This window comes from Sinocyclocheilus grahami, unplaced genomic scaffold (assembly GCF_001515645.1).
Source record: "Sinocyclocheilus grahami isolate Dianchi unplaced genomic scaffold, SAMN03320097.WGS_v1.1 scaffold157.1, whole genome shotgun sequence".
Classification (NCBI taxonomy): domain Eukaryota; kingdom Metazoa; phylum Chordata; class Actinopteri; order Cypriniformes; family Cyprinidae; genus Sinocyclocheilus; species Sinocyclocheilus grahami.
In genome coordinates this window covers 274,240-289,313 of record NW_015505336.1, presented here as the reverse complement: position 1 = coordinate 289,313, position 15,074 = coordinate 274,240, and the positions used below count along the sequence as shown (strand labels likewise).

At 35.6% G+C, this 15,074-nt stretch overlaps 1 protein-coding gene across 1 annotated transcript in view; it reads left to right on the top strand.

The window, feature by feature from the left end:
- Positions 1 to 15,074, top strand: part of LOC107592725 (rab GTPase-activating protein 1-like) — a 112,437-nt gene that overhangs the window by 28,996 nt on the left and 68,367 nt on the right. The window contains exons 13-14 of the mRNA XM_016282275.1: positions 4,767 to 4,860; positions 4,982 to 5,132. Coding sequence (XP_016137761.1) covers positions 4,767 to 4,860; positions 4,982 to 5,132 — 245 coding nt within the window. The remainder of the gene's footprint in view (positions 1 to 4,766; positions 4,861 to 4,981; positions 5,133 to 15,074) is intronic.

The following is a 15,074-nucleotide window of genomic DNA, read 5'->3' as shown; positions in this document are numbered from 1 at the left end:
CTTGCTTTTGATACTTTATTTGAACTAATTATTATTGCCTCATTGTTATTATATATGTATTATAAGTAATTTTATTGGCTATTTTTCACTTGCATCTATTTTTATTACCACAAAAAAAATTAATTATATAATTATAGGACCCTATGATATCAGTTTTATTTCCAAATTCATTTTTTTTCCATTTCCATTTTTCTATAATCTGTTTTAATGGTTAAATAAGATGTTATTAATCAAAAAGCCTGTCTAATTAATTGAGTTTTACAGTTTTATCTTTACCAAATTCTGTTTTTCATTATTTTCTGGATTCCATGGTTCCATTCAATTTTAATAATCAAAAGCATCTCCAATTAATTTTATTAAAAAAAATAAATTTTCTTTCAGAAATACTGCACATTTACATTTTTCTCAAAAATAAATTCTGGTAAATAACAATTCTGGTAGATTTATTATTAGTAAACTAGAACATGTGGATATGTTGTCATTCTTACACTATAATACTGAACTTTGATTTCAGTGATTTGGACTATGAGATGGACACTTGCTTCTTGCACTCTATGTTGCACTTTACTTTTGCTTTAAAAAAGGATTTCATAGAAATTTGGATTTCATTTGGTTTAATAAAATATAGTTGAATAAAATATTCTTAAGTAAAATTGTTTATTTTTTGTGGGAAATTAATCGTTTGGATTAATCGATAAATTAGTCGATAGATTAATCGAAATAAAAGTAGTTGTTAGTGGCAGCCCTAGTATGTAACTGCCTAGAAGGAATTGAGGGCAAGGCTATTTACATAATTTAGGTGATGTTGAAGGTTGCCAGATTTGGCGGATGTTCACATTTTACAAAACATAAATACAGGAACTCCATATGTTTGCAAAACAGAGCTGGAATAAAATACGAGTCTTGTTATGTATAGTACGGGACAGATTTCCATAGGCTAAGCAATTAGTTTTTCCTCATAGTCAGGCCCCATATTTGATAACATGAATGATATAGGACTACCTGAACTTTTGTAGCTCATAAATCAGTTGAAAAATGTGTTAATATATCATTTAAAGAGAACAAATGTATCCACAGAGTCGATATCGAGTTTTTTTAAGTCAACTTATTTTATTTTTCATTTTCATTTAGTATTTTGATGTATTAAAATAACTAAAACTGATATGAAAATTAATGACAACTTTGTAGACATATTTAAACAAAGACTAACAAAGATGACAAAAGCACACAAATTACCAAAATTAACTAATACAAATACAAAATTACTAAAATTTTTATTAAAATTAAAATGAAAGTAGATTATATAAAAATAAAAAACATTTAAAATTAAAAATAATAATAACTATATCTCAATGTTGCTAAAATAACTAACAATACTAATAAAGTATAAGCATCTGAAAATAAAATAATTAAAGGTTATTTTGGGGTTAATCGTTAGTTGACCCATGGCAAATTTAAAAATAGTGATCTTGTTGTTGTTTTTTTATAATCAATATGTCAGTGCAAAACTGTTTGTTGGCAGTTTGTTAAAATACGTAACCCAAAGTATGAGCAGTATTGGTAATATTTACTGGTATGTTCACCAATATATTGCCATGCATCCTTAATATCTTTACCACTAAAATATTTTCCAGCAGTAACTACATTTCATAAATCAAAACTCGTCTTGTGAAGCTTCTCTGTGGACCTTCTGCTAAATGAATGAATGATTCCTTTTTATTCAGCCGTTCTCATCGAATATCATCTTTTGGTTTGTGCAATTTGTTCCAAGCCTCGATTTCTGGGCTGTACAAGAAAGTCATTGTTGTTTTTGGAAGCGTTTGCCCTCGCCAGCTTTCTCCACCGTTTCTGAGATCTATTGGGGAGGCAGATGGAAAAGAAGATTCATCCGCCCACATCTGCTACCAAACCGCCATGTCACCTTGTGACAGAGGCTCTGCTCAAGGCTCTCTCTCTCTCTCCCTATCTCAATCTCTCTCCTTGCAACGTTGCCAAGGTACTTGTGCAGTAAATGTAAAAAGAAACCCTTTTAAAGCGTTTCAAAAGAAACCACTGTGTTCCAGACCTCACATTGTAAAATGTACGGCATTTGAGGCTCTCGCTGGAGGTCACGAACATTGTAAATGGGCTCAAAAAGCAGTTTTCAGTTTGGTGACCCATAAATTAATTCCCTCTGTTTCTGTTTCTGTTCTGTTTATTATTTAAAGATCATTACTTTAAAATCTTGCTGCTTCTTGCCGTAATTACAATTACTGTCTTTTTCAGACTTACATAGTTGAAGCCACCAAATGCATTGCCGTTCATTCCCTCCAAACATCTTTACGACAGACATGTTGTGGCCGCAGACCTTGAGATATGGGCTTGGAGGGCAGAGAGTCTGCTGGTCCGCTCTTAATGACCTTTGCAGACATTAAGTCCAAGACATTTTCTTTATCACCTCAAGGCGTGACAGTAATCTTGGCACTCCGCGGCCCAGACTAATGCAGGTGCGTCCACCGCATAACTCACCTCGGTCTTCTGGATGCTGCAAGGACGATTCTGTCATTTCGCCTGAATGCTGTGTTTTAAAGGAGTCGTGCAGCATCCTAACATGCCCGAATGGAGTCATCTGAAGTGCTGCCCTGCAGGGAGTTGTAGGAGTGATGTTTGCCCACAACGTACACGCATTTGCAGTCGGCAACGACAGGACAGGATGCACTTTGAGACTCAGGGCGTAGACTCTCACCGGAGGGATATGACTTGAGCTTAAAGTGGGATCTGATTGCGTCACTTAGATCTTAAAGGTGCCATAGAATGGAAAACTGTATTTACCTTGGCATAGTTGAATAATAACAGTTCTGTACGTGAAAATGACATACCGTGAGCCTCAAACACCATTGTTTCCTCCTCCTTATGTAAATCTCTTGCATGCAAAAGACCACTGAAAAATAGGCGAATCAGAACATAACACCGACTGTGACGTTACAGTCGGGATCACTAATAGTCACGCCCCCACTAATAGTCACGCCCCCATTTTCCCTGTGTTTCCTTCCTGTTGTGTGAGCTACTGAAATGAGCCGCACTGTGAAACAGCCAATCAGAGCAGAGCTCAACATTATTATTCATGACTCTTCCAAATAAGGTAAAAACAGACCATTTCATTCTAGGGACAAATCCTAGGGTTGTAAATGGACATGTAAAACCGTTTCTGGAGATTTTTTTGCCCTTACCTAAGCCACATACCTTCTATGTAGATATCAGAGAACAATTTAAAATATTGTATCAATGCATTCTATGGCACCTTTAATATTGATTTGTTATGTTTAAATATTGCTATCAAAGCGTGACAACAGCGGTAGTGTGGCAGAATGCCCACCATATGGCCATAATTGATAGAGCCAGTGTTATTTTTACAGTTGTTTTTGTTTTAATTTGCAGTTACATTTACTGTTGTTCACGGGCATATCCATTTATTTTAATAGGAATAAACAAGGTTGGGAAAAAGATTTGCCAACATAGATTTCGCAACAGGTTCAAGGTAGTCAAGAGATTTTTTTCGGGGATTTGCTTTATACTATTGACAAGACATTTTTTGTCTGAAATTTCGGGAAAGTATTGCTCTCAATAGCTGTAGTCATTTTGCCATTTTTAAAAAAAAAATGTGGTCACATTTACAATAAAAATTCAGTAATTTTAATAGGAATACACACAAACAGGATTTTTTGCAAAATTCATGACGACGGAAGATTTCCCCTGGCAGATTTTGCAATTGCTTCAAGTTGGTTATGTGAATTATGAAACATAAGCCCGCTTTGTTTGAAAATGACGGTGCTTCATACATCTCTACACTGTTGACAATAATTGACTTTATTTTTTGCTTGCAAAATATCATGAAGATTTCGTTCAAACAATAACCTGTAGTCATTGTTCTTGTCTTTGAACAAAAATATTTGTTTAGTAATATATTTAGTAAATGGCATCTGAAAATAATATTTGAGTTGATGGGAAAGTGGAAAGCAAAACTGTATATTTTATCATTTAAACATATAATTGAACAAAAACAAGTTTGGTATTATAATTAGGGGCCGGCCGATATGTGTTGATGCATATACCGATTATTACAGATCAAAGTAGGCCGATAACCAATATTTTGAACCGATATTTATGTCTGGTGTAAAAATGAAAATTATCATTAAAATTAAGAGTAAGAAGGGGCAAAAACGTTCTTTAAATGCTTTTAAATTATTTTATCGGCAAATCGGTTTTGGAAATGACTGATACCGATAACCATAAAAATGCTTAATATCGGCGGTAATAATCAGTCGACCCCTAATTATAAAACACTATTATAATTTCTTTATGCTTTCGTTCAGTGTCCATGTTTTAGCATGTTTTTATGAAAAGAGCTTTTCCACATGACGACTTACACATTCTGACAAGTGTGTAACTTTACGTTTAAGCATTTGCGCCATTTTGTGCAGATGTATTACGCGATATTATATTTATGTTTTCTAATCTGGTTAATCTTGTATGTATAGGATGTGTTTTATGTGAGTTCATTAACCTGCTAACAAAGCACTTTATAGTTTACCACTTCAGCTAAATTTGATCTAATATCTCTTATATTATTGGCTATTTTTTAGATTGTGCTACATTCTTAATGCATTACTAATATTTGGTGCTGTTATTTTTTTTCTCGATATTTTTTAAAAATGAATCATCGTCATGACACGTTTTTCACCAATAACAGCATTAACAAACATTTATCTTTGTCCCCCGCTGTACAGATAGCGACAGTGAGATCTCTAGTGGGACAGGAGACGTGTCGAAGGACTGTCCCGAGAAGATTTTGGAATCCTGGGGAGGGATCCTCAACAGATGGTGAGACTTTTGGCACGACATGAGAGTATGACCAGATTTGGAGCGCAATCTATATTGAACATGACTGCAAAATACCAGCTCTGTTGTGCTGCAATGACGCCGTCTGTCTTCCACCTGTCAGGCAAGGAAACCTGTTGGCGCGACCCAAGGGTCTGTCTGCTCTGGTGAAGCCTGGGATCCCGGAGGCCTTACGAGCTGAAGTCTGGCAGCTCCTGTCTGACTCCCACAACGATCGGCCTCTGCTGGAGCAATACCGCATCCTAATCACCAAGGTAAGAGATGACAACCATTACCACTGGTTTTTATTTTCGCAAAAGTCACATTCCATCCCATTTTTTGCTAACTAGCAGGCATACGCTTCTCAACAATGTAGCATCCACATTTATGGATCTTTTTCTTGTTTGTTCATAGCAGTTTAGTAAATACACTCAACAGATGTACCAAGGGAGTTCGTGTTAGGGTTGTGACGGTGAGGAAATTTTCCTACCGGTCAATCGATGTGTGACAACACCGGTAATACCGGTATCACCGCGGGGGCGTTCCCTCTTTTCCTGGCTTTCCTTCGCTTTTTCGAATTAGCGGCAATTCGGCGTCAATTGCTTGAATGCAACAACAAAATACAACGTCAAACTCACTTTAGCGTATATATATATAAAACATATAACTTTTATTAACAAAACAAATAAAAATACACCATGCTATAGGGCAGGCTTATGCCTAATATAAAATAACAAATAACTTACATAGTTTAAATAGGTATACAAAACTGGAAATAAGTACACATGTATAATATATAACCAAATAAATAAGAAAGTAGAACGTTTATTAGCAAAACGAGTAAGAAAGCTTGGAGGCACGGCATACACCTTGATGTCAAATAAAATAAATAAATGACACAAAGTTTAAATAAAGTAAAATAAAACAATGTGGAACCAATTCAATAAGAACCGAATGTTTAAAAAAAACTTCCAAAATCAGATAAATGGCAAAAGTCAACAGGCTTTTAAAAATCCAAAATATTGCCAAACAGGCGCTTTTGCATTTCGTTTATGAAACTAAATCATCCGCGATCGTCTTGTCTGTCTCACCTCACTCTTCTTGTCAGTCAGCTCGACTCACTCTCCTCACTGGAGAAATGAAATCTGATCTGTGATGCGACTGTCGTTCGGCACGCTGCATTGAACAGCCGCGTTCAGTTTTTAATTGTCTGTTCTTTTACTGAACTAAATTATTTTTATTACTATAAAAAAAATCAAACCGACAGTGGGTGTCGGTGACGCGGTGGGCAAGTGACGTAACCGGTGTTGCAGCTTAACACCTGTATCACCGTCAGCACCGTCTTTCACAGCAAGCCTAGTTTGTGTGGTGTTGAAGTGAGGTTTAAAATTGCTTTGGTCTTTCAAAGCGTTTTGGGTGAGGAAAGGCAGCGGTCTGAAGAAGAGAAAAACTGTGCGTTTTCAAGGGTAAAATTGATGATCTTTACTTACTAGTTTCCATTTGTCAGCGGGATGAACTTTTGTTGTAGAGCAGGCTGTTTATTTACTAAACATATTTTCTACCCATATTGATGCTTCGCTCAGATGTTCGTTTGAACTCGTGAACTCATGGAAATGGAGTTAGTCGAATGTTTTTAGCAGTGCTGAGAATGCATCTAATTGCTTATTCAAAAAGCAGTGTCACAGCAAATTCAAGCGATTCCAGCACAGCTACAGATTGATTATCGGCTGATTATCTGGAATAGGACTGTGCAGTTTTTGAAAGGTACAGCTTTTTTACATGTTTGAAAGGCTATTTCTTTCGTGTTGTTCTTGCGGTCAGACTGGTTCTCACGCCAAGCGTGGTCAGTGACTAGAACGTTCCCACACTGAACTACCAACTGTTGACTCAGAAACGTGGGTCAGATTGTGCTATTCAGCCACTAATTTGGCAAGAAATTATTTCAGTGATCCACATTTTAGCTCTGATGATTGTTAATTTCCACTTTTAAAATAAACCTGATGTTTTAGAGTTTAAAAGCAATTCATCAGTCAAACATTTTATTTATTTGTTAGGTTATTTTTCATTTATGGATATTTTATGTGATAATGAAGATTAATAGAACACTTAATATACATTGACTAACCACTTTGCACACCACTGATTTATGTTTTTAATTTATATAATTAATATTTGTTTTATGCATATTTTATAAATATACCAGCATAAATATATGAATAAATAGATATTATTAAAAATATATTATTGCCACAGAAATATATTTAGTTATATAAATTATAATTGATCATAAATCATAAATAATATAATAATTAAAAAGTATATGAAGTGTATGTTTATAAATAGAGCAACTGAGCAACCTGATATAGATTATAATGATTATTTATGATAATATTAAAATAATTATATTAAACAGTGTTGGGGTAAAAAATAATCTGATTACGTAACTCGCATTACAAGTAATGCACATTACTTAATCAGATTGCTTTTTTCCAAGTAACTAGTAAAGTAACGCATTAGTAACTTACCAAGCGGGCCAGCAGCTCTACTTACAACCCTCGGCTTTCCTTGAATTTGTTTCCGAATCGGCTAAAATGTATGGTAAAAGACCAAATAACTTTCAGGGAGTGTAATGATGGGTAAGCTGGAGGTAAGGATAAACCAGCACATCCTTGCATGCCCTCGTTCTGACCTGCCACAATCAATTTATTGTTTGGTCAGTGGTTGAAGACCCCCCCCAGCCATAACCCTGCAACACATGCAACCCTGCACAAAAGCCCCCATGGCTTCAGGTTGGATTTTAATACCGCTTTAACCGCTTCTTTTGTGTCCTGATAGAAGTATTTTTAGGTTAACTTGGGTTTTTCTTTATGTGCAAGCCAATAATCATTGCTTTAGGAGCAACTCCTGAAATACAGCACAATAATCAATGCCAGGCTATGAGAATGATGGTGAACGGGCGCCATAAAAAACCTCAGCACTACAAGAGAATGTCGAATGGCGTGTGGGATGAAGTCAAAGAATGAATGAGAAAACAGAAAAGGAAGAACGAGAGGAAAGACTTTGCCAGATAACGTAAATCCTACAGTTCCTCCCGCAACCGAACACCGTACTGCCTTCAGGGTTATGGGGTGAGGAGAGAGTATAATTTATTCATTAATTTAATTTCAAGTATTTTCCACTGCAGGTCATGTCATTATAACAGTTGTGGCGCTATTAATAAAAATAAAAACACCATGCAGAGATCTGGCCATTAACACTATACATATGATGTCCGTGTTATTAATGGTTTGTTATTGTGCCGTGGGTAGTTAATGCAGTATTTTAAATTAGCCACAGTTTCTCTATTTGTAAGCTGAAATAAAAAAATGTCCACTCTGGCCTAGCATGTTTTTTTTCCCCCCCCATTTTTTCAGCATGTGTATTTTTCCAACAAATCACTAATATGTGTGATTATTTCACAATTGTAATTAATTAATTGCATATTTTAATGAATTTTAATTTTATTAATAAATAATTTAGAAAATTATTTTAGTTCTGTTTTTTATTTTTTAATTGAGGGAGTTTTTTAGTTTGGTGTTTCCCATCAGTCAGGTTAATTTAACTTGTCTAATGCTTTTTCACATCAAAACATAATCCTATTCTTTCCACCCTGTCTATAATGGTGTCTGACCATACATTTTTTAACACTCTCTTGAGTGTGCATTGTCCTTGCTGTGGATCAATGAAAATGCAACCCGTGTGGTGTTTCCGAGAGTGTGAAACTGACATTTTCGCAACCTTTACTTCGCTGATGCATGAGGGATCTACCAAAGGTGCTATTCTCTTGAGTCAGGGCTTAAAAAGTCTTTGTTCCTCCCCCCCAAAAGTAGACGCTGACTGGATCTCACAAAAAAAATTTATATACAGACAAGAAATGAAGATTTTGATGACATTATTGAAAATAAATGGTACATTACCAAAATATTAGTTCTTTTTATTAGAATAAAATGCATACATTTCTTTTCCAAATTACTATTCCCTAGTGATTTGTTCTGCATGCTACTTTTATGAAACCGAAAAAAGTCTGACACATTCAATCATCAGACCTTTACACCATATTTTCACAAACAACCTACTATGTGTTTAATTACTTACACATTAAAGAGGCATGTGAAAGCACAATGTTAAGTCTCGGCTTTCCTTGAATTTGTTTCCGAATCGGCTAAAATGTATGGTAAAAGACCAAATAACTTTCAGGGAGTGTAATGATGGGTAAGCTGGAGGTAAGGATAAACCAGCACATCCTTGCATGCCCTCGTTCTGACCTGCCACAATCAATTTATTGTTTGGTCAGTGGTTGAAGACCCCCCCCAGCCATAACCCTGCAACACATGCAACCCTGCACAAAAGCCCCCATGGCTTCAGGTTGGATTTTAATACCGCTTTAACCGCTTCTTTTGTGTCCTGATAGAAGTATTTTTAGGTTAACTTGGGTTTTTCTTTATGTGCAAGCCAATAATCATTGCTTTAGGAGCAACTCCTGAAATACAGCACAATAATCAATGCCAGGCTATGAGAATGATGGTGAACGGGCGCCATAAAAAACCTCAGCACTACAAGAGAATGTCGAATGGCGTGTGGGATGAAGTCAAAGAATGAATGAGAAAACAGAAAAGGAAGAACGAGAGGAAAGACTTTGCCAGATAACGTAAATCCTACAGTTCCTCCCGCAACCGAACACCGTACTGCCTTCAGGGTTATGGGGTGAGGAGAGAGTATAATTTATTCATTAATTTAATTTCAAGTATTTTCCACTGCAGGTCATGTCATTATAACAGTTGTGGCGCTATTAATAAAAATAAAAACACCATGCAGAGATCTGGCCATTAACACTATACATATGATGTCCGTGTTATTAATGGTTTGTTATTGTGCCGTGGGTAGTTAATGCAGTATTTTAAATTAGCCACAGTTTCTCTATTTGTAAGCTGAAATAAAAAAATGTCCACTCTGGCCTAGCATGTTTTTTTTCCCCCCCCATTTTTTCAGCATGTGTATTTTTCCAACAAATCACTAATATGTGTGATTATTTCACAATTGTAATTAATTAATTGCATATTTTAATGAATTTTAATTTTATTAATAAATAATTTAGAAAATTATTTTAGTTCTGTTTTTTATTTTTTAATTGAGGGAGTTTTTTAGTTTGGTGTTTCCCATCAGTCAGGTTAATTTAACTTGTCTAATGCTTTTTCACATCAAAACATAATCCTATTCTTTCCACCCTGTCTATAATGGTGTCTGACCATACATTTTTTAACACTCTCTTGAGTGTGCATTGTCCTTGCTGTGGATCAATGAAAATGCAACCCGTGTGGTGTTTCCGAGAGTGTGAAACTGACATTTTCGCAACCTTTACTTCGCTGATGCATGAGGGATCTACCAAAGGTGCTATTCTCTTGAGTCAGGGCTTAAAAAGTCTTTGTTCCTCCCCCCCAAAAGTAGACGCTGACTGGATCTCACAAAAAAAATTTATATACAGACAAGAAATGAAGATTTTGATGACATTATTGAAAATAAATGGTACATTACCAAAATATTAGTTCTTTTTATTAGAATAAAATGCATACATTTCTTTTCCAAATTACTATTCCCTAGTGATTTGTTCTGCATGCTACTTTTATGAAACCGAAAAAAGTCTGACACATTCAATCATCAGACCTTTACACCATATTTTCACAAACAACCTACTATGTGTTTAATTACTTACACATTAAAGAGGCATGTGAAAGCACAATGTTAAGTCATTGTACTATCAGCTGAGGCACGTGGACCCTTAGGCTGAAGTAAATTGTTTGATTACAAGATTGTAACCGAGCATGAAATATCCTGAATGTCTCGTGCCAAGAAGCCTCCTTTCAGCCATTTAGATGATCACTGGGCTGCGTCCAGCATTTCGTATTAATATAATTTTTTCTACCTTCTATTTCAAACGGCTTGTGGGATTGATTATATAGTCTTCACAAACCTGCTGAAGTAGATTATTGTCTTTATGGAGCATGTAATGAAATCTTTGATAGCAGATAGTTTCAATACAATGTTTTGTGCATATTCTGGATTTGTAAGAATAGTTCTGCTTTTTCTGAGTGTGGGTAGTTTTGTACAGTATTGTCTGGTTTTAAGTGATCAGAGGTGAAACAAATTGGGGGGAAAAATAGATTTGCATTGAAAGAAGGCCCTCGGAGAGGGCACTTTTTTTTCTACCAAAAATGTACAAATGTAGTTAGACAATTTCTTATTTTGGACCAATAAATAGGGCCTTGTAAAATCAGCTTTTTTCCCACTAAATCAAATTTTAGTAATCGAAAAACATGTTTGATTATTTAAAATCATGATAATTTAGCAACAATTTATTAAAAGTTTAACAAAAATTACATTTATAGGGCTCTATGAAATCATTCTCATCCCCCCCAAATTCACTCTTTTCCATAATGTTTTTCTTGATTTTTCTGGTTTTATTGATTTTATTCAATTTTCATAATCAAAAAGCTTGTATAATTAATTGAAATCATGAAACATACAGTGTACAATTAACAACGGTTTAATAAAAGATAAACAGAAATTGTAAAATTTTTCTGTATTCCTTTTTAGGGGTTTAATTAAATTTTCAAAATCAAAAAGCCTGTCTAATTAATTGGATTCATGAAACTTTTACAGTTTAAATGCAATTTATAAAAAGAGTTACAGAAATTACATTTTTAGGGCACAAAAAAAATCCTTTTTTTTCCTTCCAAATTATGTTTTGTTCTTCCTAAAGTGTTTTCTGTTTTAATTTTTCTGGATTCCATTTGAGTGATTTAATTCAATTTTAATAATCATGTCTATTTAGTTAAATTCATAGATTTTATTTAAATTTCATTTAATAACATCAATTTAATTAAATAACATATTTTACAATAATATAGCCCTATGAAATAGTTTTTTTCATAAACTCTGAGTTATGTGTCACATGCGTGTGTGTGTGTTGTAGACAAACCACTCATTCACACAGACACAAATCCATATTGCAATTCGCTTTACTTTACAGCCCTCCATGATATTACGCATTATACTGCAAATTTCATTTTTAGAACAGGATTCTGTGATTCTATCCACGAAGTGTGTGCTGGTGAGCTGCCATTATCCCAGCGTATGAGATGTTTGAGACTTGTCCACAAAGCCATCCCAGTTTCCTCCAACCAGCTGCCCCTCCTTCACAATAGCCCGCTGTTCCCAGCACAGCCCGACATGTATCTTAATGCAGTCAACATCTAGCGACTGAGCTGCCATTCACTCTGAACTATAGCGCTTCTATTAGCGGCCTAATCTTTCGCCTGTTCCGCCTCCCTGAGAATCAATAACCCGCAAACAACGTGATTTCATTCTTGCAACGACACGCCACTCTCCAACGAGAGAGCCTTTTGGATTCGTTTATACACATGCCTCATTTTATGGTGTTGTAATGGATTTTGGCCCCCATCTGCACTGTCGAGTAGATAGGGTCGGCCCCCGCATAGTGTGTGCTATCAGACTGTGTCGCCGGGGTCAACTCACTGCTGACACAGAAATGACAGTTTGTATTACCGAGAGACACACTTCATGCAGTCATATCCTCTGGTCATGTGTGCAGAGGTTTGAATTACGGCTACATGCGTGCCTTGAGATTGCCTGCAAGTGCAAAATTTAAAACATGAAAACTTGCTATGAATAACTATGAATGTTACTATAATGTGGTTATAAAGCGTGCGCGAACTTTTAGTCTCGGTTTAATGATGGTATTTTTCTTGAAGGATTAGTTCACCCAAAAATGAAAATTCTGTCATTAATTACTCACCCTCGTGTTGTTCCAGACCCGTAAGACTTTCGTTCATCTTCAGGAATGCAAATTAAGATGTTTTTGATGAAATCTGAGAGCTCTCTGACCCTCCATAGACAGCAAGGATTTTACCATGATCAATGCACAGAAACGTAGCAAAGTAAAATAGTCCATGTGACATCAGGGGTTCAACCGTAATTTTACGAAGCTACGAGAATGGCTTCTATTCTTCTCCCCATTTCCACCATCTTCCACCATTTTGGAGAGTACCCCAGAACGTAATCAGTGTAATGTGTTGTTTACATTAAGTAGACAGCGTGCTCATGCTGAATGTAAACAATGCTGAATTGTTGAATAAATTATTATTTTCTTTGCACACAAAAAGTTAGCTTCGTAAAATTACAGTTGAATCCCTGATGTCACGTGGATTATTTTAACAATGTCCTTGCTGCGTTTCTGTGCATTGATCATGGTAAAATCTTTGCTGTCTATGGAGGGTCAGAGAGCTCTCAGATTCCATCAAAAATATCTTAATTTGTATCCCGAAGATGAACGATGGTCTTACGGGTTTGAAACGACATGAGGGTGAGTAATTAATGACAGAATTTTCATTTTTGGGTGAACTATCCCTTTAAAGCTCTTTTTTATGAATAAGTAGTTTAGATTTGGACATTTCAATGCATTTAAATGTATACTGTGATCTTATGTATTTTTTATTTATATGTACGTTTATTTCCTTTTCCACAGTTTACAGATTCACTTAGACATTCACTTATTAATTGTGCACCGTAAGACCTGGGCATTTATTAAAATTAAGTTATGAAGGAAATAGGGTCCAATTTGATTTCATGTTGTCTTTGAAAGCAGTGGATTTAGCAAAGCCCTTGCTGTTGCCGTAAATAATGCCAAATCAAGTCCAGCTGTCATCCTGACCTGTACTTGTACTGCCAATGCAGTGATGAGAGCCAGAGTTGCCCTGCCTGTCCCTGTACAGAGTCACTTGGATCAAAAGCTCAGGCACCGACAGATGAAGAGGATTATGGTCATTGTTTTCTCCAGCCTTTTCTCTTCCTTTGTGATGAATCATTTATACGGGCCTCTGGCTGACACTGTTGTTCAGTAGTATCTTGTTCCACAAGTTATGGATCAAAGTTTTTAAAAAATTTCACCAACATGTGCCACTGTTTTTACAGCAGAATTCTGTTTTTTAATTTTGCCTAACATCATGATATATTATAATAACCAGTACTTTTTTGGACCAATTTTATATGGTTTTCTTTGTTTAATGCCATAATGACATTGTCAATTATAGGCAACCAGTCTTGGGTCTTGTGAATATGTAAGTTCTTTTCTGCTTCAGAGTTGAAAAGACAAGAAATAAAAGAGTAAAAGGTCATTATGACATGATATTTCGCAGTGTGACTTTGAACCTTAAAGGGATAGTTCACCCAAAAATGAAAACTTGGTCATTAATTACTCACCCTCATGTCGTTCCAAACCCGTAAGACCTTTGTTCATCTTCAGAACACAAATTAAGATATTTTTGATGAAATCCAAGATCTTTCTGACCCTCCATAGACAGCTATGCAACTGACACGTTCAAGGCCCAGAAAGGTAGTAAGGACATCGTTAAAATAGTCCATGTGACATCAGTGGTTCAACCGTAATGTTATGGAGCTACGAGTAATACTTTTTGTGTGCAAAGAAAACAAAACTAACAACTTAATTTAACAATTTTTTCGCTTCCCTGTCAGTCTTTGATGCACGTTCACAAGAGTACCACAATGCATTGTTTAATAAAGTCGTTATGTTTGTTTTCTTTGCGTACAAAAACTGTTCTTGTAACTTCATAAAATTACGGTTGAACCACTGATGTCACATGAAATATTTTAACGATGTCCTTACTACCTTTCTGGGCTTTGATTGTTTCAGTTGAGTTGCTGTCTAGGCAGGGTCAAAAAGATCTTGAATGCAGGGCCTCGGATTTTATAAAAAATGTCTTAATTTGTGTTCTGAAGATGAACAAAGGTCTTACGGTTTTGGAACGACGTGAGGGTGAGTAATTAATAAGAGAATTTTCATTTTTGGGTGAACTATCCCTTGAAATGTATTTAATTTTTTTTTAACATTGCCATTAAAAATGTTAATAGTAAAATGTATTATCCCTGTGTTTAAATTAGTAGATTTTGACATAGCCATAGTAATGTTATGTTCCTGTAGCCCAGATGGGATATCACATTGAGATTGTGTTTTGTTTTGGCATTCTGGATTTTACAGTCGTCATCATTCCATCAGACCCCCTTCCATTATTCAGTCCAGACACTCCCACCACCCCGCAAGCATGGGCCTAGGACAAAAAGTACAGTTGCCCCCCCCCCCCCCC